Raw genomic sequence first — 23,768 nt, 5'->3', positions numbered from 1 at the left:
AACTACAGAGATACAGAGCTGTGATGTAGGACAGTTCTAAACTACAGAGATACAGAGCTGTGATGTAGCACAGTCCTAAACTACAGAGATACAGCGCTGTGATGTAGGACAGTCCTAAACTACAGAGATACAGCGCTGTGATGTAGGGCAGTCCTAAACCAGAGATACAGAGCTGTGATGTAGGACAGTTCTAAACTACAGAGATACAGAGCATTGATGTAGGACAGTCCTAAACTACAGAGATACAGAGCTGTGATGTAAGACAGTTCTAAACTACAGAGATACAGAGCTGTGATGTAAGACAGTCCTAAACTACAGAGATACAGAGCTGTGATGTAAGACAGTTCTAAACTACAGAGATCCAGAGCTGTGATGTAAGACAGTTCTAAACTACAGAGATACAGAGCTGTGATGTAAGACAGTTCTAAACTACAGAGATACAGAGCTGTGATGTAAGACAGTTCTAAACTACAGAGATACAGAGCTGTGATGTAGGACAGTCCTAAACTACAGAGATACAGAGCTGTGATGTAGCACAGTTCTAAACTACAGAGATAGAGAGCTGTGATGTAAGACAGTTCTAAACTACAGAGATACAGAGCTGTGATGTAAGACAGTCCTAAACTACAGAGATACAGAGCTGTGATGTAAGACAGTTCTAAACTACAGAGATACAGAGCTGTGATGTAAGACAGTTCTAAACTACAGAGATACAGAGCTGTGATGTAAGACAGTTCTAAACTACAGAGATACAGAGCTGTGATGTAAGACAGTTCTAAACTACAGAGATACAGAGCTGTGATGTAAGACAGAGAGAATCACTTTGACTTGTGCTCTTTCTCTTTCAAGCTTTTCGGGGTAAAAATGAGCTCATGTTCCCAGGTGGCACAAACTGGTCACTCTTTAGAATGCACTCTAATGTTCCATTGACCAATAAGAGACAGAGACAGGAGGGCAAGGGGGAGAGTTTTAGGATAAGCGTCACCAAATACATTCCATTCATTATTATACTCTACATGTAATTGTATTGACAGAATTTTGTCAAATACTTTTGGGTTCTTTCACAAATCAGGACCAATGAGTTAGCCAACAAACTGTCGTAATTATTCAGAAATAACATGCATACTGTATGCATAATGTGTAGTCTTCACGGACTTTGCTCCATTCTCAGACATGTTCAGAAAAAGGCTCAGTGTATACTCTACTGGTCGATGGTGTGTTGTGGGTGTGAAATGTGTTCCTTTTTGTCTGTATTGGAAAGATATCACAGAATGTAGTATATGAAACCATTGTGGGATATTCATTTATTTCTGGTTCCAGTGCTCTGAGGAAAAATAAAATAATAAATAGCTCCCTCGCCCAGTCTTAATATGCGATTAATATGTTTATTTTTTGTGGTGGACAATGTTTAATATAAAAATTCTGTTAACTCTTCCCTCTCTCTCGCGCGTCCTCTTTTCCCCTCCACTTTTGGTTTCTCTCTTTCTCTCCTCCCTTGTTTCTCCTTCCCTCTCTGTCTTTCCTTTCCTCCTCCCCCAATCCCTCCTCCTCCCTCTCCCCCTCTTGTCCTTTCTCCTCTCACCCCTCCCTCCTCCATATCTCTCTCCTCCTTGCTCCTCTTCCCCCTCCCTCTCTCCACCTCCCTGCTCCCTCCTTTACCCTCTCTCTCCTCCCTCCTCTCTCCTCCACCTCCCTCTCTCTCCACACCACAGAAAACCATCTGGCTCGGAGCCGACTCCCAAGTCTCGGATCAGCATGCCGGCGCCCAGTCCCGACCACATCGGAGGCTTCAGGTTGGCCATGGCTACGTTCGCTGGCATCGAAAGCAAATTTGGACTCCACCTCCCAAGATACAACGTACATGTAATCCCCCCGTCCAAGGAGGACGCCCCTTGAATTGAACTTCCTCTGATCACACGTAGGGGGCAGAATAGAGCACACGCGCAATCGTTACACCCTCTCCCTCCCACCCCCGCCCCGTTGAGCACTTTGAATATTCCACCCGAAAGAGAGGCACATTCTGACTAGTATGATGTGCCTCTTTAGGCTTTAAAGGAAAATATGTATCTATGTTTTAGTTGATATGAGACAACAACAAAAAATATGAAGAAATGCTTGAAACAACCTTTATACGTCATGCTCTAAAAACACACCAGGTTGGTTTAGCTTCTGTTTTAGTCTCATCTACCCGTAAAGATGACTTTTTGAGTTAGTCTTATTGTGGCGATCAAGGGCTCTATTCAGTCTGTGTCGCTGAAGCTAGAAATGTAAAAATAATTTCCTATTGAGCCGACATCTGCAGCATTTACCATGAATGCAGTCTCCTCTGACGCGGAAGCGTTGGCATTAAATTGAAATCACGCTGTAACGCTGAATTTCCGTGACACTGATTAGATATAGCCCTAAGTGATAGCTACAGTACTGACATTGTGTGTCTAGAGTGGTGTCGTTCTGGTTGGTCTTTTAACAGAGTTGGAGAGGGTCTGGCCAGGACTTGAATTAGACCTGGACTGCTTCCTCATTACATCATCACTAAAGCCGGGACTCATTCAAAGATGCATTGTCAACAAGCGCATTGCACTTGATTTTTTAAGGTCATTTATGCTTGAGCCGACATGCATAGCGTTTACCATGAATGTCAATGTCCGGTTGACAGTGCAATGTGCTTGTCGACAAAAAAGCCTTTGTTTGAATCCCGGCCTAACCATATAAGGTGATTTTTACTGTCTTTCACCAGAGAGTTTGTCTGATTAGAGCTTATTCTGTTGATGTTCTATCCGTCAAATGGACATGTTTTTATTTCCATGTTAAATGTGATGTTATCGATGGGGAAAGTAACACAAGCATGCACATCCGAACAATGATTCCACTGTACATATGAGGACGAACAGAGAGACATATTTTCATATTGATACGCTTCGCCGAGTTGCTTTTTGGATACTGTGAAGCAAAAACAGGAATAATCTTGATCACGAAAAATATTGACCAAACACTTGAATGTAATACATAGTGTTCAGTGTTACCACCATTTGCACACGGTATTACTACTACTACGGTACTGTACTGCCTGTTATCCTCAGTTGAGTTGTCTGTCAGCTCAAACTGTGTTGTGTGTTGAATTAATGTCTATTTAAAGAGTCAGGGCACAGCAGAGCAGAAAGATGTCACTGACTAGCTATACTACGCTACACTACATTACTCTATAGTACACTATACTATACTAGCTGCTCGTTGTCATGCAAGATGCCCGTATTTAAACTTGTACAGGAGAGGAGTATTATATGGTGTGTAATAATTGTGCCTTACTGTATGTATGGCAGCAATATTGATATACACTGAGTGTACCAAACATTAAGGACACCTTCCTAATATTGAGTTGCACCTCCCCTTTTGCCCCCAGAACAGCTTCAATTCGTCGGGGCATGGACTCTACAAGGTGTCGAAAGCGTTCCACAGGGATGTTGGCCCATGTTGACTCCAATGCTTCCCACAGTTCTGTCAAGTTGTCTGGGTGTCCTCTGGGTGGTGGACCGTTCTTGATACACACGGGAAACTGTTGAGTGTGAAAAACCCAGCAGTGTTGCAGGTCTTGACACACTCAAACCGGTGCGCCTGGCACCTACTACCATACCCCGTTCAAAGGCATTTAAATCTGTTGTCTTGCCCATTGAATGGCACACATACATAATTCATGTCTTAATTGTCTCAAGGCTTAAAAATCCTTCTTTAACTTGTCTCCTCCCCTTTGCCTACGCTGATTGACGTGGATTTAACAGGTGACATCAATAAGGGATCATACAGTAACTTTCATTTGGATTCACCTGGTCAGTCTGTCAATGTTTTGTACACTCAGTGTACATGTACTAATAAAATGAAAGAGAAACGTCTAACGTTAGTAAACAAAGTGTGTGTTCTTTTACAAGGTGGTATGTTGTGGTGCGACAATTCAGAGAAAAGCTTGACACCTGGTAAGAGAGAATCATAACAGACAAATGTCCAACTTGTGACACTATGTAGTTCAACAACAAGTTAACAGTTCTTCAGCCATGATTTATTGGCAGATATATCATGATAAACAGCGGGCACACACTCTAAACAAAGTGCTAAACTAGAATTTGTTTCTTAGGCCTGTAGCCATGGACAGTGCAATAATCCTCACATTAGAGCCCTATAACATTGACATAAAGCAGTTACAGACATCCACAACATATTAGAACATATCTATGAAGCTGTAAGAACCTATAAATGTGTTACATGCACGCAGGGGGTTGGATACTGAGAAAAGCACAACAAAAGCACTGTGAACATGAGACTTCTGTAACATGACAGCATAGAGACCTATAGGCCCTGTCGAACTGTTCTCACTGCTAGTTTCACAGCGCTTCACAGCTGTAGTAAGACCTATGATTGGATATGGGATTCACTTAGGTTCTGAGCACTGTAAGACAACTGACCACATACAGTAAGTGAATCAATAAATAATTAATATAGTAAATTATAAAGAGGCCCGAGGTGTATATACGACTAACATATATTAACATAAATGAACACAAAAACAGTTATGTTAATACAGTAGAGAGAAAGCACGTTGTAGCCTGAACACACTGCTGGAATAGTGGTCGTGTTCCCCTGCTCAGATGTTGCGTGCATCAACCAATGGTTGCTTGCCACTTCATCGACTGTGCAGTCGGGCACCAGATTACTATAACATATGATGTGGTTAGCTGATACGTAAAATGCCTATCCAAGTGTTGTAAGATCTGGCATGTGTCAGCAACGGCTGAACAGGAGAACACGACCCGTAGCTGTCACAGAGAGACGGCGGGGGGCGGGGTCTAGAAACACATGCTGCTGCTTTGACAGGTGTGTGTAATCATGTCATAAAGGTGTGAGAACAAAGCCTTCTGATGGGCTGGATCGCCTAGTGACCCGCCCAGTGTGCCTGGCGATGCTCGCTGATCCCATTGGATCCTGCAGTGATTCGTTCAATCCTATGGCGTCAGTTCCACAGGCCCTTCCTCCTCGCCGTCGGCCCGGTTGGCCTTGATCTCCATCAGGGTACGGGCGAAACGTGCCCAGTCCTCACTGTGGGGCACTGCCAGCTAGGAGGAACCACAGAGACAAAAACGAAATATATCCACCTTCACACTGCTAGATATCCCCAATGGTATTTTTCTGAACAATAGATTATGTTTTGACCAATAACTGAGTCTTTGTCAGGATCCGATTGGCTGGTTTATCAGCCTCATGAGCAAATACAGTCGAGTATATGTATGATTCTGTTCATGGTCTAAATCTGTGGTCTTGTTTACTGTCCACTACATTTACATTTCACATTACCAAAAGTCCCTGAAGAATCGAGGACCCTAGAAGAAATGCAATTGTAGCTTTTACTTGAAGTTTCAAGCTAATCTAGTCAATGGTCAGTGAAATGTACACACGTTAACTGCTTAGAGCGTTGTTTCCTTCCTTACAGGAGTTGTATGACTGTGACCTCCAGTAACCTGTCATTGCGAAGCACTGCTGTGAAAGTCAAATGGGAAAGGCCACTTGGTTGGTTGGTTGCCGTGGCTGCCACCCAGGCTGTCACTACGGTTACCACTTTGCAGGCTATAATTAACCACCAATAAGGAGGTGGGAGGGGACAGCGGCCATTTTAAACCCTCAGAACTTATCCTCCTCAGGGAAATCATCATCAATACACTAACTCCCTATTTGGTGCTCTACTTTAAAAAAAAAAATAGATAACTAATGTAAAATATAATGTGTAAAATGTATATAGCATGGATAGTGCATTCGGAAAGTATTAAGACCCTTTGACTTTTTCAACATTTTGTTACGTTACAGCCTTATTCTAAAATGGATTATACACCCCATAATCTACACACCCCATAATGACGAAGCAAAAATAGGATTTTATAAATGTTTGCAAATTTAGTTAAAAAAAAACTGGAAATATCACATTTACAAAAGTATTCTGACTCTTTACTCAGTACTTTGTTGAAGCACCTTTGGCAGTGATTACAGCCTCGAGTCTTCTTGGGTATAACGCTAAAAGCTTGGCACACCTGTATTTGGGGAGTTTCTCCCATTCTTCTCTGCAGATCCTCTCAAGCTTTGTCAGGTTGGATGAGGAGCGTCGCTAAACAGCTATTTTCAGGTCTTTCCAGAGATGTTCGATTGGGTTCAAGTCCGGGCTCTGGCTGGGCAACTCAAGGATATTCAGAGACTTGTCCCAAAACCACTCCTGCGTTGTCTTGGCTGTGTGCTTAGGATTGTTGTCCTGTTGGAAGGTGAACCTTTGCCCCCAGTCTGAGGTCTTGAGCGCTCTGGAGCAGGTTTCCATCAAGGATCTCTCTGTACTTTGCTCCATTCTCTTTCACTCAATCCTGACTAGTCTCCCAGTCCCTGCCAATGAAAACCATCCCCACAGCATGATGCTACCACCACCTTGCTTCACCGTAGGGATGGTGCCAGGTTTCCTCCAGATGTGATGCTTGGCATTCAGGCCAAAGAGTTCAATCTTGGTTTCATCAGACCAGACAATCTTGTTTCTCATGGTCTGAGAGTCCTTTAGGTTTCTTTTGGTGAACTCCAAGCGGGCTGTCATGTGCCTTTTACTGAGGAGTGGCTTCCGTCTGGCCTCTACCATAAAGGCCTGATTGGTGGAGTGCTGCAGAGCTGGTTGTCCTTCTGGAAGGTTCTCCCATCTCCACAGAGGAACTCTGGAGCTCTGTCAGAGTGACCATCGGGTTCTTGATCACCTCCCTGACCAAGGCCCTTCTCCCCCGATTGCTCAGTTTGGCCAGGCAGCCAGCTCTAGGAGTCTTGGTGGTTCCGAACTTCTTCCATTTAAGAATGATGGAGGCCGCTGTGTTCATGGGGACCTTCAATGCTGCAGAAATGTTTTGGTACCCTTCCCCAGATCTGTGCCTCGACACAATCCTGTCTCAGAGCTCAAATTCCTTCGACCTCATGGCTTGGGTTTTGTCTGACATGCACTGACATGCACCTGTGGGACCTTATATAGACAGGTGTGTGCATTTCCAAATCATGTTCAATCATAGCAAATGGTCTGAATACTTAATGAATTTTTTAAAATAAATTTGAAAACATTTCTAAAATCGTGTTTTAGCTTTGTCATTGTGGGGTATTGTGTGTACATTGATGATGCATTTTTGGGGATTTAATCCATTTAAAAATAAAGCTGTAACATAACAAATTGTGGAAAAAGGGAAGGGGTCTGAAAACTTTCCAAATGTACTGTATTTTATTTATTAAAATTTTATTGAACCTTTATTTAAACAGTGAGTCACATTGAGATTAAACATCTATTTTACAAGAGGGCCCTGTATACACTACAATAAAAACAGAATGATAAAACAACATACATATACACTACTAGTCAAAAGTTTGGACACCCCTACTCATTCAAGGTTTTTCTTGATTTTTACTATTTTCTACATTGTAATAACCAAAAAAGTGTTAAACAAATCTAAATATATTTTATTTGAGATTCTTCAAAGTAGCCACCCTTTGCCTTGATGACAGCTTTGCACACTCTTGTTACAGTATATGTATCCCCCAAAAGATATTTACTCCCAAATATATGGGGGATTGGAAATGATGCAGATAATTACATTGATAGAAGCCACACTCAATCTGCTGATCTATTCAATGGCGCTATCTACGTCATTTGGCAAGACGACAACAAGTCGAGTTGGCTAAAGCAGAAACCGGCTGGCACCCAGGGTAACGTTTTTATGGGAATTACAATCAATTATAGGTTACAGGGAAAGCCAATGAAAGCACTTAACGAGGTCAAGCAACATGAACTATAAAACCTCTGAGAACACAAAACAAAGCCAGTAACAAGAAACTATCCACATATTCATTCCATATTACTGTACCATCTCACACACCAGAGACATTTATTTGTATTATCTGAAAATATAATTCAGGATAATGAACTACTTCATTATGGTGTCTCTCCTATCGTCCTATATTTATATTTTATTTGTAATCTCCCGTCCCCGCAGGTGGCCTTTTGCCTTTTGGTAGGTTGTCATGGTAAATAAGAATTTGTTCTTAACTGACTTGAATAAAGGTTCAATAAAAATAAATATACTGTAAGTGCTGATATTGTGAAGTGGAAACGTCTAGGAGCAACAACGGCTCAACCGCGAAGTGGTAGGCCACACAAGCTCACAGAACGGGACTGTCTCAGTGCTGAAACGCGTAAAAATCATCTGTTCTCGGTTGCAACACTCACTAAACTGACTCTGGAAGCAACGTCAGCAAAATAACTGTTCGTCGGGAGCTTCATGAAATGGGTTTCCATGGCCGAGCAGCCGCACACAAGCCTAAGATCACCATGCGCAATGCCAAGCGTCGGCTGGAGTGGTGTAAAGCTCACCACCATTGGACTCTGGAGCAGTGGAAACTTGTTCTCTGGAGTGACGAATCATGCTTCCCCTTCTGGCAGTCTGACGGATGAGTCTGGGTTTGGCGGATGCCAGGAGAAAGCTACCTGCCTCAATGCCAACTGTAAAGTTTGGTGTAGGAGGAATAATGGTCTGGGGCTGTTTTTCATGGTTCGGGCTAGGCCCCTTAGTTCCAGTGAAGGGAAATCATATATATATATATATATTTTTAAATCTTTTTTTTTTTTTTACCCCTTTTCTCCCTAATTTCATGGTATCTATTTGGTAGTTACCGCCTTGTCTCAATGCTGCAACTCCCGTACGAACTTGGGAGAGGCGAAGGTCTAGAGCCACGTGTCCTCTGAAACATGACCCAACCAAGCCGCACTGCTTCACCAGTGTGTCGGAGGAAACGCCCTACACCTGGCAACCGTGTCAGCGTGCATGCGCCCGGCCCGCCACAGGAGTCACTAGAGCGCGATGGGACAAGAACATCCCTGGGTCAAACCCTCCAGGATCAGGACGACACTGGACCAATTGTGTGCCGCTCATGGGTCTCCCGGTCACGGACAGACCCATGCGACAGAGCCTGGACTCAAACCAGGATCTCTAATGGCACAGCTTGCACCGCGATGCAGTGCCTTAGACCACTGCGCTACTCGGGAGGCCAGTGAAGGGATATCTTAACACTACTGCATACAATGACATTCTAGACGATTCTGTGCTTCCAACTTTGTGGAAACAGTTTGGGAAAGGCCCTTTTCTTTTTCAGCATGACAATGCCCCCGTGCATAAAGCAAGGTCCATACAGAAATGGTTTGTCGAGATCGGTGTGGAAGAACTTGACTGGCCTGCACAGAGCCCTGACCTCAACCCCATCGAATACATTTGTGATGAATTGGAACACTGACTTGCGAGCCAGGCCTAATCACCCAAAATCAGTGCCTGATCTCACTAATGCTCTTGTGGCTGAATGGAAGAAAATCCCTGTAGCAATGTTCCAACATCTAGTGGAAAGCCTTCCCAGAAGAGTAGAGGCTGTTATAGCAGCAATGTTCCAACATCTAGCGGACAGCCTTCCCAGAAGAGTGGAGGCTGTTATAGCAGCAATGTTCCAACATCTAGTGGAAAGCCTTCCCAGAAGAGTAGGCTGTTATAGCAGCAATGTTCCAACATCTAGCGGACAGCCTTCCCAGAAGAGTGGAGGCTGTTATAGCAGCAATGTTCCAACATCTAGCGGACAGCCTTCCCAGAAGAGTGGAGGCTGTTATAGCAGCAATGTTCCAACATCTAGTGGAAAGCCTTCCCAGAAGAGTAGGCTGTTATAGCAGCAATGTTCCAACATCTAGCGGACAGCCTTCCCAGAAGAGTGGAGGCTGTTATAGCAGCAATGTTCCAACATCTAGCGGACAGCCTTCCCAGAAGAGTGGAGGCTGTTATAGCAGCAATGTTCCAACATCTAGCGGACAGCCTTCCCAGAAGAGTGGAGGCTGTTATAGCAGCAATGTTCCAACATCTAGCGGACAGCCTTCCCAGAAGAGTGGAGGCTGTTATAGCATCAATGTTCCAACATCTTGTGGAAAGCCTTCCCAGAAGAGTGGAGGCTGTTATAGCAGCAATGTTCCAACATCTAGCAGACAGCCTTCCCAGAAGCGTGGAGGCTGTTGTAGCATCAATGTTCCAACATCTAGCGGACAGCCTTCCCAGAAGTGTGGAGGCTGTTATAGCAGCAATGTTCCAACATCTAGTGGAAAGCCTTCCCAGAAGAGTGGAGGCTGTTATAGCAGCAATGTTCCAACATCTAGCAGACAGCCTTCCCAGAAGCGTGGAGGCTGTTATAGCATCAATGTTCCAACATCTAGCGGAAAGCCTTCCCAGAAGAGTGGAGGCTGTTATAGTAGCAATGTTCCAACATCTAGCGGACAGCCTTCCCAGAAGAGTGGAGGCTGTTATAGTAGCAATGTTCCAACATCTAGTGGAAAGCCTTCCCAGAAGAGTGGAGGCTGTTATAGCAGCAAACGGTGGACCAACTCCATATTAATGCCCATGATTTTGGAATGAGACGTTCGATGAGCAAGTGTCCACATACTTTTGGTAATGGAGTTTATGTCAGAATATTTATTTAACCTTTGTTTAGCCAGGTAATTGAGAACAAATTATATTTGATAATAACAACCTGGTGTAATATTATAATATAATGATATAATTGATTGCACCGCGATGCAGTGCCTTAGACCACTGCGCTACTCGGGAGGCCAGTGAAGGGATATCTTAACACTACTGCATACAATGACATTCTAGACGATTCTGTGCTTCCAACTTTGTGGAAACAGTTTGGGAAAGGCCCTTTTCTTTTTCAGCATGACAATGCCCCCGTGCATAAAGCAAGGTCCATACAGAAATGGTTTGTCGAGATCGGTGTGGAAGAACTTGACTGGCCTGCACAGAGCCCTGACCTCAACCCCATCGAATACATTTGTGATGAATTGGAACACTGACTTGCGAGCCAGGCCTAATCACCCAAAATCAGTGCCTGATCTCACTAATGCTCTTGTGGCTGAATGGAAGAAAATCCCTGTAGCAATGTTCCAACATCTAGTGGAAAGCCTTCCCAGAAGAGTAGAGGCTGTTATAGCAGCAATGTTCCAACATCTAGCGGACAGCCTTCCCAGAAGAGTGGAGGCTGTTATAGCAGCAATGTTCCAACATCTAGTGGAAAGCCTTCCCAGAAGAGTAGGCTGTTATAGCAGCAATGTTCCAACATCTAGCGGACAGCCTTCCCAGAAGAGTGGAGGCTGTTATAGCAGCAATGTTCCAACATCTAGCGGACAGCCTTCCCAGAAGAGTGGAGGCTGTTATAGCAGCAATGTTCCAACATCTAGTGGAAAGCCTTCCCAGAAGAGTAGGCTGTTATAGCAGCAATGTTCCAACATCTAGCGGACAGCCTTCCCAGAAGAGTGGAGGCTGTTATAGCAGCAATGTTCCAACATCTAGCGGACAGCCTTCCCAGAAGAGTGGAGGCTGTTATAGCATCAATGTTCCAACATCTAGTGGAAAGCCTTCCCAGAAGAGTGGAGGCTGTTATAGCATCAATGTTCCAACATCTAGCGGACAGCCTTCCCAGAAGAGTGGAGGCTGTTATAGCATCAATGTTCCAACATCTAGTGGAAAGCCTTCCCAGAAGAGTAGGCTGTTATAGCAGCAATGTTCCAACATCTAGCGGACAGCCTTCCCAGAAGAGTGGAGGCTGTTATAGCATCAATGTTCCAACATCTAGCGGACAGCCTTCCCAGAAGAGTGGAGGCTGTTATAGCATCAATGTTCCAACATCTAGTGGAAAGCCTTCCCAGAAGAGTAGGCTGTTATAGCAGCAATGTTCCAACATCTAGCGGACAGCCTTCCCAGAAGAGTGGAGGCTGTTATAGCATCAATTTTCCAACATCTAGCGGACAGCCTTCCCAGAAGAGTGGAGGCTGTTATAGCATCAATGTTCCAACATCTAGTGGAAAGCCTTCCCAGAAGAGTAGGCTGTTATAGCAGCAATGTTCCAACATCTAGCGGACAGCCTTCCCAGAAGAGTGGAGGCTGTTATAGCAGCAATGTTCCAACATCTAGCGGACAGCCTTCCCAGAAGAGTGGAGGCTGTTATAGCAGCAATGTTCCAACATCTAGCGGACAGCCTTCCCAGAAGAGTGGAGGCTGTTATAGCAGCAATGTTCCAACATCTAGCGGACAGCCTTCCCAGAAGAGTGGAGGCTGTTATAGCATCAATGTTCCAACATCTTGTGGAAAGCCTTCCCAGAAGAGTGGAGGCTGTTATAGCAGCAATGTTCCAACATCTAGCAGACAGCCTTCCCAGAAGCGTGGAGGCTGTTGTAGCATCAATGTTCCAACATCTAGCGGACAGCCTTCCCAGAAGTGTGGAGGCTGTTATAGCAGCAATGTTCCAACATCTAGTGGAAAGCCTTCCCAGAAGAGTGGAGGCTGTTATAGCAGCAATGTTCCAACATCTAGCAGACAGCCTTCCCAGAAGCGTGGAGGCTGTTATAGCATCAATGTTCCAACATCTAGCGGAAAGCCTTCCCAGAAGAGTGGAGGCTGTTATAGTAGCAATGTTCCAACATCTAGCGGACAGCCTTCCCAGAAGAGTGGAGGCTGTTATAGTAGCAATGTTCCAACATCTAGTGGAAAGCCTTCCCAGAAGAGTGGAGGCTGTTATAGCAGCAAACGGTGGACCAACTCCATATTAATGCCCATGATTTTGGAATGAGACGTTCGATGAGCAAGTGTCCACATACTTTTGGTAATGGAGTTTATGTCAGAATATTTATTTAACCTTTGTTTAGCCAGGTAATTGAGAACAAATTATATTTGATAATAACAACCTGGTGTAATATTATAATATAATGATATAATTGATTGCACCGCGATGCAGTGCCTTAGACCACTGCGCTACTCGGGAGGCCAGTGAAGGGATATCTTAACACTACTGCATACAATGACATTCTAGACGATTCTGTGCTTCCAACTTTGTGGAAACAGTTTGGGAAAGGCCCTTTTCTTTTTCAGCATGACAATGCCCCCGTGCATAAAGCAAGGTCCATACAGAAATGGTTTGTCGAGATCGGTGTGGAAGAACTTGACTGGCCTGCACAGAGCCCTGACCTCAACCCCATCGAATACATTTGTGATGAATTGGAACACTGACTTGCGAGCCAGGCCTAATCACCCAAAATCAGTGCCTGATCTCACTAATGCTCTTGTGGCTGAATGGAAGAAAATCCCTGTAGCAATGTTCCAACATCTAGTGGAAAGCCTTCCCAGAAGAGTAGAGGCTGTTATAGCAGCAATGTTCCAACATCTAGCGGACAGCCTTCCCAGAAGAGTGGAGGCTGTTATAGCAGCAATGTTCCAACATCTAGTGGAAAGCCTTCCCAGAAGAGTAGGCTGTTATAGCAGCAATGTTCCAACATCTAGCGGACAGCCTTCCCAGAAGAGTGGAGGCTGTTATAGCAGCAATGTTCCAACATCTAGCGGACAGCCTTCCCAGAAGAGTGGAGGCTGTTATAGCAGCAATGTTCCAACATCTAGCGGACAGCCTTCCCAGAAGAGTGGAGGCTGTTATAGCAGCAATGTTCCAACATCTAGCGGACAGCCTTCCCAGAAGAGTGGAGGCTGTTATAGCATCAATGTTCCAACATCTTGTGGAAAGCCTTCCCAGAAGAGTGGAGGCTGTTATAGCAGCAATGTTCCAACATCTAGCAGACAGCCTTCCCAGAAGCGTGGAGGCTGTTGTAGCATCAATGTTCCAACATCTAGCGGACAGCCTTCCCAGAAGTGTGGAGGCTGTTATAGCAGCAATGTTCCAACATCTAGTGGAAAGCCTTCCCAGAAGAGTGGAGGCTGTTATAGCAGCAATGTTCCAACATCTAGCAGACAGCCTTCCCAGAAGCGTGGAGGCTGTTATAGCATCAATGTTCCAACATCTAGCGGAAAGCCTTCCCAGAAGAGTGGAGGCTGTTATAGTAGCAATGTTCCAACATCTAGCGGACAGCCTTCCCAGAAGAGTGGAGGCTGTTATAGCAGCAATGTTCCAACATCTAGCGGACAGCCTTCCCAGAAGAGTGGAGGCTGTTATAGCAGCAATGTTCCAACATCTAGTGGAAAGCCTTCCCAGAAGAGTGGAGGCTGTTATAGCAGCAAACGGTGGACCAACTCCATATTAATGCCCATGATTTTGGAATGAGACGTTCGATGAGCAAGTGTCCACATACTTTTGGTAATGGAGTTTATGTCAGAATATTTATTTAACCTTTGTTTAGCCAGGTAATTGAGAACAAATTATATTTGATAATAACAACCTGGTGTAATATTATAATATAATGATATAATTGATTTTGAAAATAATGGCATTGGGCCATAAACAGCCTACTATGATTTTGTCCCAAATGTGATTTTGTCCCTAATCCCTATGGGCCATGATCAAAAGTAGTGCACTATATAGGGAAAAGGGTTCCATTTGGGATGCATAGTATGACTGTACTGATCAGCAGGACTATTGCCTCTCCACATTCCATCGTGTTGCATTGTTGTTAGACCTTCATCCCAATCCATTCTAGTTTTATCTCCTTCTTTACGCTGCTAGCTTCACTCCTTCCAGGAAATAAAAACCATTCAAACTTCACTGGAGGCTTTATTTATGAGCCACCATTACCATCAACCAACAGAGAGGGAGAAAGAGAGGGAGAGAGACAGAGGGAGGGAGAGAGAGAGGGAGAGAGATAAATCGAGAGGGAGGGAGAGAGAGATAGGGAGAGGGAGATAGAGAGATAAAGAGGGAGGGAGAGAGAGAGGGAGAGAACGAGGGATCAAGAGAGGGAGAGAGAGAGAGCAGGAGGGAAAGATAGGGGAGAGAGAGAAGGTGTGCATCCCAAATTGCACTCTATTCCCTAAATAGTGTACTACTTTTGACCAGAGCCCTGGTCAAAAGTAGTGACTATATAGAGCACAGGTGTCAAACTCATTCCACGGAGGGCCGAGTGTCTGCGGGTTTTCGCTCCTCCCTTGTACTTGATTGATGAATTAACATCACTAATTAGTTAGGAACTCCCCACACCTGGTTGTCTAGGGCTTTATTGAAAGGAAAAAACAAAAACATGCAGACACTAGGCCCTCCATGGAATGAGTTTGACACCCCTGATATAGAGGATAGGATGCCATTTGGGACAGCCATGGACTGACCACACGTTAAACCCAGCCTCTCCAATTACCACACTACAGAAGGCACCCAAGACAGCACACACACACAAGGCACAAACTAGAGCCCAAAAAGAGCCCTGCAAACATGGGAGTCAGGGAGGTTGGCCACTTTGTGCTGAAGGTAAAAGTCATGTGGAGTCCGTTTTAAAAGAAAGAAGAATATAGGAGGGATAGAGGAGAATCACATTATATCTACATCATACTTTCAAAATCTTATCTAGCAGTCATCACCATGAATCAAGTCGACAATCTACTGGCGAATCCTTTTTAATCCTTGTCATATGAAGAGAAATAATGAAGAGAAATTATAGATAAAACGTATCGATGCTGATTGGCCATTGGACATAAACATTACACAAGTTGGAAATTGCAAATTCAACAATGAGTTGTTTGGAAGGAATCTGTGGCTAACTGCAAGCGTTGCAAATAAATCACTAGCCTGATATTCAGTGGAGCGGCTGTGTGGTACCAAGTCTAAGATTAAGGGTCTCTTTTCCTAGTTTAAAATTATAAACATTCAACATTGGCCATGCTGTCAATGAAGCATGATTCGTGCCGCGCTCAAAACAACTTAACTCGGTACTGCAAAATCTACATTTTGTAGAAATGTAATCATTGAATATTGTAAGAGCTTTCATTGTCTGCTTTTATGCCCCCTTTACTTATCCTACGTTTCTGACTTGGTGTACAGGGAAAACACTGTATGAACGGCCCATGTTCTGAATTCTGTCGCTGTACATTTCTGAACAAACAGTTATATTGACTACGTCCGTCCTAGCTCGCTCATTAATGTCTTAATCAAAATTACGGATTGCCTCTTATCTGCTTGTCGTCCCCTTATGCCATATTTTGTACATCTCAATTGTCAGTAGAAACCACATTTGTTTAAGCAAGTCAGCCATATCAGCTATGTTTTTTAAAAGGTAGTAAATGAGGCTGAATGAACTGTTTCGCTGCCCGACAAGGCTCAGCAGATAGTCAGGTGTAGCAGTGATAAGATGTTGAGACTGCTGTTGCGACAGCTTTACGTAGGCCCCGTTTGTCACCGTTATAGTGCAATTAATGTATTGCTTTAAACACCTTTAATAGAGTAATTATATATTTAACCAGGCAAGTCAGTTAAGAATAAATTCTTACTTACAATGACAGACAACCAGTAGGTTAACTGCCTTGTTCAGGGGCAGAACGACAGATTTTTACCTTTTCAGCTCAGGGATTCGATCCAGAAACCTTTCGGTTACTGGCCCAACACTCTAACCACTAGGCTACCTGCCTCACCATATGGTGCAAAAAGTGCCATTAATATCAAGCAAAACTTCTGAAGTCAAGAACAAAATTCTTAGTATTGCAAACAAAAATAATGATATTGAAAGCAAAATATGAACCCATAAAAATTGCATTTCAAAATGCGAGAACAAATGAATTGTAAATGGATGCATAAAAGTGATATATTTTTTATGACAGCGTGATTAAATAAAACGCCTCCCTCGTTCCTGCAATTTTCCCTCTCTTTGGTTGTTACCCTGGCCTATACTGTGGCTGCCTTTTTTCCAGGTGCATGTTTTGGCACACTCATTCCAGCAACATATTGTAGCACCCTGCATCCCACTGGGTCGGTCCTGATCGGTCCCTGGATGGGAGACCAGATGAAGCTGGAAGTGGTGAAAAAGAAACGGAAAAAAGAAACTTGTGGGAAGAAAAAAAATAAGTGAAAAAAAATAAAAATCAGGAGGGGAAAAAAACAGAAAAATGTACATGCAACTTCACAGGTGTCCGAAAACCACGTGTCTGATGTGAAAATGTAAAAAAATCAATACATTCATGTGATTTGTTCATATGTTTTTTTGTAAGGGTACATACTTTTTCATGTAAATCAGTGGCGTAGCTCTGTCCATTGTGACATGTAACAGAGAAAATCACCAAACAACTGGATTCTTGAGAATGTTAATACCATAGAGATAAAACTACATTGTTGATGTTTTTCTCTGGGGTTAATAGTACATAACAAACTAACTTATATGACAACACCTTTTTCCTCAATGCTTAATATTACATACCACCTAACCCATAGTCATATTCTCGTGAGTTTTTTATACAGTATTACTGTAACATTCCCTAGAAAACTAAAGTTTTGCTTACTCAAATGTAAACAGTGTTTATCTAACGATACTCTTACAAGTTTCTTATGTAGTACCGGTGTTAACATTCACAAGAAAACATGTGTTCTGCTAATTCACTCTGATGTAGACAATGCTGATCAAGAAAGGCAGGGCAGGTGAAGTTCACTTGAGTTCCATGAAGTAACGTGGGCCTACTTTGTGTTGGCACCCTGATGGCACCTTGATCCCTACACAATGCACCCTATAGGGCTCTGGTCAGATGTAGTGGGCCATTTGAGACTCAGTCATAGTGTTCATTTCATACCTCTCCTGCGTCGTAGATCCACAAACGGCCCTCTGAGTCACCCACGGCAACCTCCTTGCCCCCCGACCCCCAGCGCACCCTGTTTAGGGCGGAGGCTCCCTCGATGGTCACACTGGCTGTGGGAACCTGGGGCTCACACGGTTACACCAGTCAATCCATCCATCCAATTTGATCCACATAGTACATTACAGTTATACAAACATACTTATTCCTGAAGGTACAGCCTGAACTGCCAGAGAGCAAGTGAAGGCGACAGTGGCAAGGAAAAACTCAGTACTACTATTTCAGGTTTCACTCATAGCTGTAACAGTATAATGACATTGCCACCAGCAGATCTGTACATGTTTAGTACATTCTCACAGCCAGACTGGGTCTTCATCCAGTAAACATACGTCTGCTTCAGCTCCATGTGAAATAACAATATGAAACTTTTAATGAGCCACATAAATCTTCATAAAGCCCATTAAAACAATACCCACCACAGCCTGTGGGCCTTAGGCTGCTCAGGACTAATCAACACAGATGATACCAAATGGCACCCTATTCCTTACATAGGGCACTAGTTTTGCCATGGGCCATAGGGTTCCATTTGGGGTTCCATGTGTAGGGCATAGGCTTCCATTTGAGGCGCAGCCCCAGAGTAATAGCCCAATCCCAGATCAGTTTGTGCATTAGTTATTGCACTCTGGCCAAAGGGGTTGGCTAAAACAGAATCAGATCTGGGACCAGTCTATATATGATTTTGTCTGCTATCAAGGCCTGCTAAAGCACTATTGCATATGACAGACAGGATTAGTTTATGACACATGTCGTCGTTGGAGACAGAAGCCTCGGCATCACGTCGGCTAATACGACAGCTTCCCCGCGCTAGAGCAGGGCTAACCACAGACTGGCTGCTCTTAGATTGACTGGAAGCTTCCACCAGACTCGCTGCTTAAATTGGCTGTGTGTTTGTGAAGGGGAAATGAGAACCAGGCCGCCCTCCACCGCTAGGCTAATGTCGTTATGATGGCTGCGTGTTTTTAATATGTCCATAACAATGGAGGGCTGTTGCCATTAGCAACAATGTGAACTCCTATCTCAGATTGTATGTGTGTCTGTGTCTGTGTGTGTGCGTGTGCGTGTGTGTGTTTGTGTGTGTGAGAGAGAGAGAGAAATAGGGAGCGTGAGTCTCTGTGTGTGTGTGTGTGTGTGTGTGTGTGTGTGTGTGTGTGTGTGTGTGTGTGTGTGTGTGTGTGTGTGTGTGTGTGTGTGTGTGTGTGTGTGTGTGTGTGTGTGAGAGAGAGAGAGAGAGAGAGTTAACGAAGTGTTCCTCCAGACTACACTGAAGAGCCTGCTGTTGCTGAAGGACTGAAGGAAGGAACATCTACAGCTGTGTGTCTCCTCCCCAGTCACCTGTCCCTGTTAGAGGATGGGTTAAAGGGTCTCTGTTCATTAGACCTGAGTTCAAATAGTTTTGGAAATCTTTAGCTGGCTGTGCTTGATTGAAGCAAATGGAACCAATGGTATAGTTCCAAAAGTGCAAGGCCAAAATGTCACAGCTCCTATCAAAGAGCTGGGTCCGAGGTAAAAATGGGAGAGAGGAATGGTGGAGATAGGATGCGAGAGACCAGATTTATAATTAGAGAGGAGGGTCTGTGGACACGGTATCCGTGGAAACGCCAAAAAGAGGGAGCGGTTGCCCCTTTCATCTATACTTTGACCTGAGCCATGAAAGGGAGACCTCCGTGCCCCCCGCGCCCCTCCTCGCCCCTCGGTAACTCAACGTAGACAGAGGGCCAATGCCTCTGGGGGAGAAGCGCGGTGTTTTGGTTATTCCACCTTAAGATGGTTTAGTTTGTCGTGACAGGACTGGAGGGAGCCCTCCTACCTGGGAGAGACTAAGGCTGTGAATCCATTTCTGACCAGCATCCCATTGACATACCGACTAGCCAAAAACTAAAACTTAACCCTACCTTAACCATAACCGTAACCACCTAAACCTAACCTAATTTTAACCAATTTTGAAATGCAACATTGGTTTTCTGATCAGGTTTTCTGACGTTCCCTTTCTACCTATGGGTGTGATAGCCTAGATGTCAGACTCTGGGTGTATTCAACAATGCTACATAGTGATTGAAGACTTGCCCAACAAGGCGGGGCAAAGACCAAGGACTGGGCTATCTAGAAAAGCAGCATTTTGGCACCAAGAGGTTAGGGGTGGAGTAGCTTTCTCTGTAACCTAGCATACCTTTACCCTGACAACACATGCCATAAATAACATATTTTTAGTTGTGATGAATTACTATGGCTGTGCCCAAAATGGCTCTCTTCTCACTATGGGCATTAAAAGTAGTGCATTATAGTGTACTAAACATTAGGTACACCTTCCTAATATTGAGTTGCACCACTTTTTGCCCCCAGAACAGCCTCAATTAGTCAGGCCAGGGACTCTTCAAGGTGTCGAAAGCGTTCCACAGGGATGCTGGCCAACGCTGACTCCAATGCTTCCCACAGTTGTGTCAAGTTGGCTGTCTGCTATTTGGGTGGTGGACCATTCTTGATACACACGGGAAACTGTTGTGCGAGAAAAACCCAGCAGTGTTGCAGTTCTTGACACAAACTGGTGCGCCTAGCACCTACTACCATACAGTACAAAGGCACTTAAATCTATTGCTTGCCCATTGAATGGCACACATACACAATCCATTTCTCAATTGTTTCTAGGCTTAAAAAGAATATTGAACCCGTCTCCCCCCTTAATCTACACTGATTGAAGTGGATTTAACAAGTGACATCAATAAAGGACCATAGCTTTCACCTGGATTCACCTGGTCAGTCTTTTTCATGGAAAGAGCAGGAGTTCATAATGTTTTGTATCCTCAGTGTTTAGGGAATAGGGTGCAATTTGGGATGTAACCATGAGAGAAGACATCCAGGGGCAAGTGACAAATCCAGGGTCAAGTGACAAATCCAGGGTCAAGTGACAAATCCAGGGTCGACTATCAAACTAATGTTTAGATCTAAAATAAGTATTTCTATCTTCTGCATGGGACTGAAAAAGAGTGGTCTGTGGGCTGCTGGGACAGGGTTTGGACATGGTTGGAGTGGAGGAGAGCATTATGGGATAGTTGTAGGAGTGTTAGATGATGGTTGTGGGAGTGTTTGGGTACTGGTGTGACATGGTTGAGTGGGGAGGGGAGGAGAAGGGAGCATTAGGGGATGGTTATGTGAGCGTTGATGGGGAATTTGGTTTGAGGGATTGGTTGAGGGAACCTAGATGGAGGGGTTTGGAGAAGGGAGCGTTAGGGGATGGTTAGGGGCGTTTGGTGGGAGGGATCGGTTGTGGAAGCCAAGGTTTGAGGGGTTTGGAGATGGGAGTGTTATGGGTTGGTTGTGGGAGCGTTGATGGGGCGTTTGATGGGAGCGGAGTGAGGAGATGTCACCGGTCTGATTTAGGGGGAACTTGTGGGGAAGGGAACGCCCACACTGAGAGAGGGCTGCTGGGACTGCTGGTGGCTGTGTGGTTTGGCTCCACACCAACATGAGAGGCTCTGGGGACAAATACACACACAGAAACACAGACGAATACACACATACAAACAAGCCCCCCCCCCCCCCCCCCCCCCCCCCCCCCCCCCCCCCCCCCCCCCCACACACACACACACACGAGGACATGCACACATGCCAGAACAATACAGTAACAGAGCATGAGACATGTTTCTCTCTCTCTGTCTCTGTCTAACACAAACCGACACACACACACCCACAGTCACCTCTGTGTCATTGTTGAGGTTCCACAGATCCAGACGGCCCATCCCGTCCACGGCGGCAAACAGAGCTGGGTGCACAGGGGACCACATGACATCATAGACGTAGTCAGCGTTGTCCTCAAAGGAGTAGAGGGGTTTATTGTGCTGAAACACACAGAGAGAGATGGGTTAGTGAGTCAGAATAGTGTCTACCAACCCCTCATGTCTTAGCCTCCAGTATTTATGCTGCAGTTGTGTCGGGGGACTAGGGTTAGTCTGTTATATCTGGAGTATTTCTCCTGTCTTATCCAGTGTCCTGTGTGAATTTAAGTATGCTCTCTCTAATTCTCTCTCTCTGCCTCTCACACCATGCCTCAGGACTACCTGGCCTGATGACTCCTTGCTGTCCCCAGTCCACCTGGTTGTGCTGCTGCTCCAGTTTCAACTGTTCTGCCTGCGACTAGGGAACCCTGACCTGTTCACAGGATGTGCTACCTTGTCCCAGACCTTCTGTTTTCGACTCTCTCTCTCTATCGCACCTGCTGTCTCTAACTCTGAATGCTTGGCTATGAAAAACCAACTAACATTTACTCATGAGGTGCTGACCTGTTGCACACATTACAACCACTGTGATTATTCTTATTCTTATTATTATTTGACCCTGCTGGTGAACTATGAACGTTTGAACACCTTGGCCATGTACTGTTATAATCTCCACCTGGCACAGCCAGAAGAGGACTGTCCACCCCTCAGAGTCTGGTTCCTCTCTAGGTTTCTTCCTAGGTTCCTGCCTTTCTAGGGAGTTTTTCCTAGCCACCGTGCTTCTACATCTGCATTGCTTGCTTTTTGGGGGTTTTAGACTGGGTTTCTGTATAAGCACTTTATGACATCTGCTGATGTAAGAAGGGCTTTATGAATACATTTGATTGATTTGATTGAAAAGGAGGTAGAGCGAGAAAGAGAGAGAGAGAGAGGGAGGCACAGAGAGAAAGAGAGAGAGGGCAAGACACAGAAAAGGGAGGGACTGCGAAGAGAAAGAGAGAGATACAGACTGAAAAGGGAGACTGCAGAATGAGAGAGAACAAGAGGGAGGCAGAGAGTGAGAGAGGGAGGCAGAGAGTGAGAGAGGGAGGCAGCAAGTGAGAGATGGAGGCAGAGAGTGAGAGAGGGAGGCAGAGAGTGAGGCAGCGAGAGAGCGAAAGAGAGAGAGAGAGAGAGAGGGAGGCATAGAGATGGGGGGACAGAGAGAAGGAGGTAGAGAGAGAGAAAGAGGGATAGAGATAGAGGGAGAAAAAGGGAGGCAGTAGACAGTCTGGCCCCACTGCAGCCTTGGGGTCTGTCTGGGAAAGGCATAATTAAAAAGCTTTGCACATTCACAGAGTGTCATAAAAAACAGAAGACATGAAAGTCTCCCTCTCCAAAGCTGTACTGTAACCTTAGTGGAACAGCTGTCTGAGGGGAAGAATGAAAGAACAAACAGAGGGAGAGAAAGAGTGGGAAGACAGAGAGAGACAGGAGGAAAGACATAGACAGAGGTAAGGGTGCATAAAAGGGAGGGAACAGAGAGAGAGAAGAGACAGACAGCGAGAGACAGAAAGGGAGAGAAAGAGCGAGAGAGAGATGGAGAATCCCCTTCCCATCCATCCCCTCCTCCTCCCACGCCTGTCAGAGAGAATTCCAGACGGTTGCTAAATGCATTCTGGACACGTAGGGAGTAGGAAAGAGTCAGGTAGGCTGAGACAGGTAGGGAGTGGGAGTCAGGTAGGCTGAGAAAGGTAGGGAGTGGGAGTCAGGTAGGCTGAGACAGGTAGGGAGTGGGAGTCAGGTAGGCTGAGACAGGTAGGGAGTGGGAGTCAGGTAGGCTGAGACAGGTAGGGAGTGGGAGTCAGGTAGGCTGAGACAGGTAGGGAGTGGGAGTCAGGTAGGCTGAGACAGGTAGGGAGTAGGAGTCAGGTAGACTGAGACAGGTAGGGAGTGGGAGTCAGGTAGGCTGAGACAGGTAGGGAGTGGGAGTCAGGTAGACTGAGACAGGTAGGGAGTGGGAGTCAGGTAGACAGACAGGTAGGGAGTGGGAGTCAGGTAGGCTGAGACAGGTAGGGAGTAGGAGTCAGGTAGACTGAGACAGGTAGGGAGTGGGAGTCAGGTAGGCTGAGACAGGTAGGGAGTGGGAGTCAGGTAGGCTGAGACAGGTAGGGAGTGGGAGTCAGGTAGGCTGAGACCGGTAGGGAGTGGGAGTTCGGTAGGCTGAGACCGGTAGGGAGTGGGAGTCAGGTAGGCTGAGACCGGTAGGGAGTGGGAGTCAGGTAGGCTGAGACAGGTAGGGAGTGGGAGTCAGGTAGACTGAGACAGGTAGGGGGGGAGTCAGGTAGGCTGAGACAGGTAGGGAGTGGGAGTCAGGTAGACAGACAGGTAGGGAGTGGGAGTCAGGTAG

The 23,768-nt window shown here is 45.2% G+C and overlaps 2 protein-coding genes across 8 annotated transcripts in view; one reads left to right on the top strand and one right to left on the bottom strand.

The window, feature by feature from the left end:
• Nucleotides 1-3,890, top strand: part of LOC129830837 (electrogenic aspartate/glutamate antiporter SLC25A13, mitochondrial-like) — a 110,559-nt gene extending 106,669 nt beyond the window's left edge. Inside the window, exon 18 of the mRNA XM_055893610.1 lies at nucleotides 1,713-3,890. Coding sequence (XP_055749585.1) covers nucleotides 1,713-1,896 — 184 coding nt within the window. The 3' untranslated portion in view covers nucleotides 1,897-3,890. The remainder of the gene's footprint in view (nucleotides 1-1,712) is intronic.
• A 139-nt stretch (nucleotides 3,891-4,029) lies between these two features.
• LOC129830838 (cytoplasmic dynein 1 intermediate chain 1-like) overlaps nucleotides 4,030-23,768 on the bottom strand; it is a 131,749-nt gene continuing 112,010 nt past the window's right edge. For 6 of the 7 annotated variants that reach the window (XM_055893611.1, XM_055893613.1, XM_055893614.1 and 3 more), the window contains 3 exons: nucleotides 21,362-21,502; nucleotides 17,607-17,732; nucleotides 4,030-5,102 (listed from right to left, as the gene is read on the bottom strand). In XM_055893611.1, the coding sequence (XP_055749586.1) occupies nucleotides 4,992-5,102; nucleotides 17,607-17,732; nucleotides 21,362-21,502 (378 nt within the window). In that variant the 3' untranslated portion in view covers nucleotides 4,030-4,991. The remainder of the gene's footprint in view (nucleotides 5,103-17,606; nucleotides 17,733-21,361; nucleotides 21,503-23,768) is intronic. The other variant, XM_055893616.1, reaches the window with a different exon arrangement.

Source organism: Salvelinus fontinalis, chromosome 32 (genome assembly GCF_029448725.1).
Source record: "Salvelinus fontinalis isolate EN_2023a chromosome 32, ASM2944872v1, whole genome shotgun sequence".
Taxonomy (NCBI): domain Eukaryota; kingdom Metazoa; phylum Chordata; class Actinopteri; order Salmoniformes; family Salmonidae; genus Salvelinus; species Salvelinus fontinalis.
The sequence above is the reverse complement of the archived record's forward strand: the minus strand, read 5'-3'. Positions and strand labels throughout refer to the sequence as shown.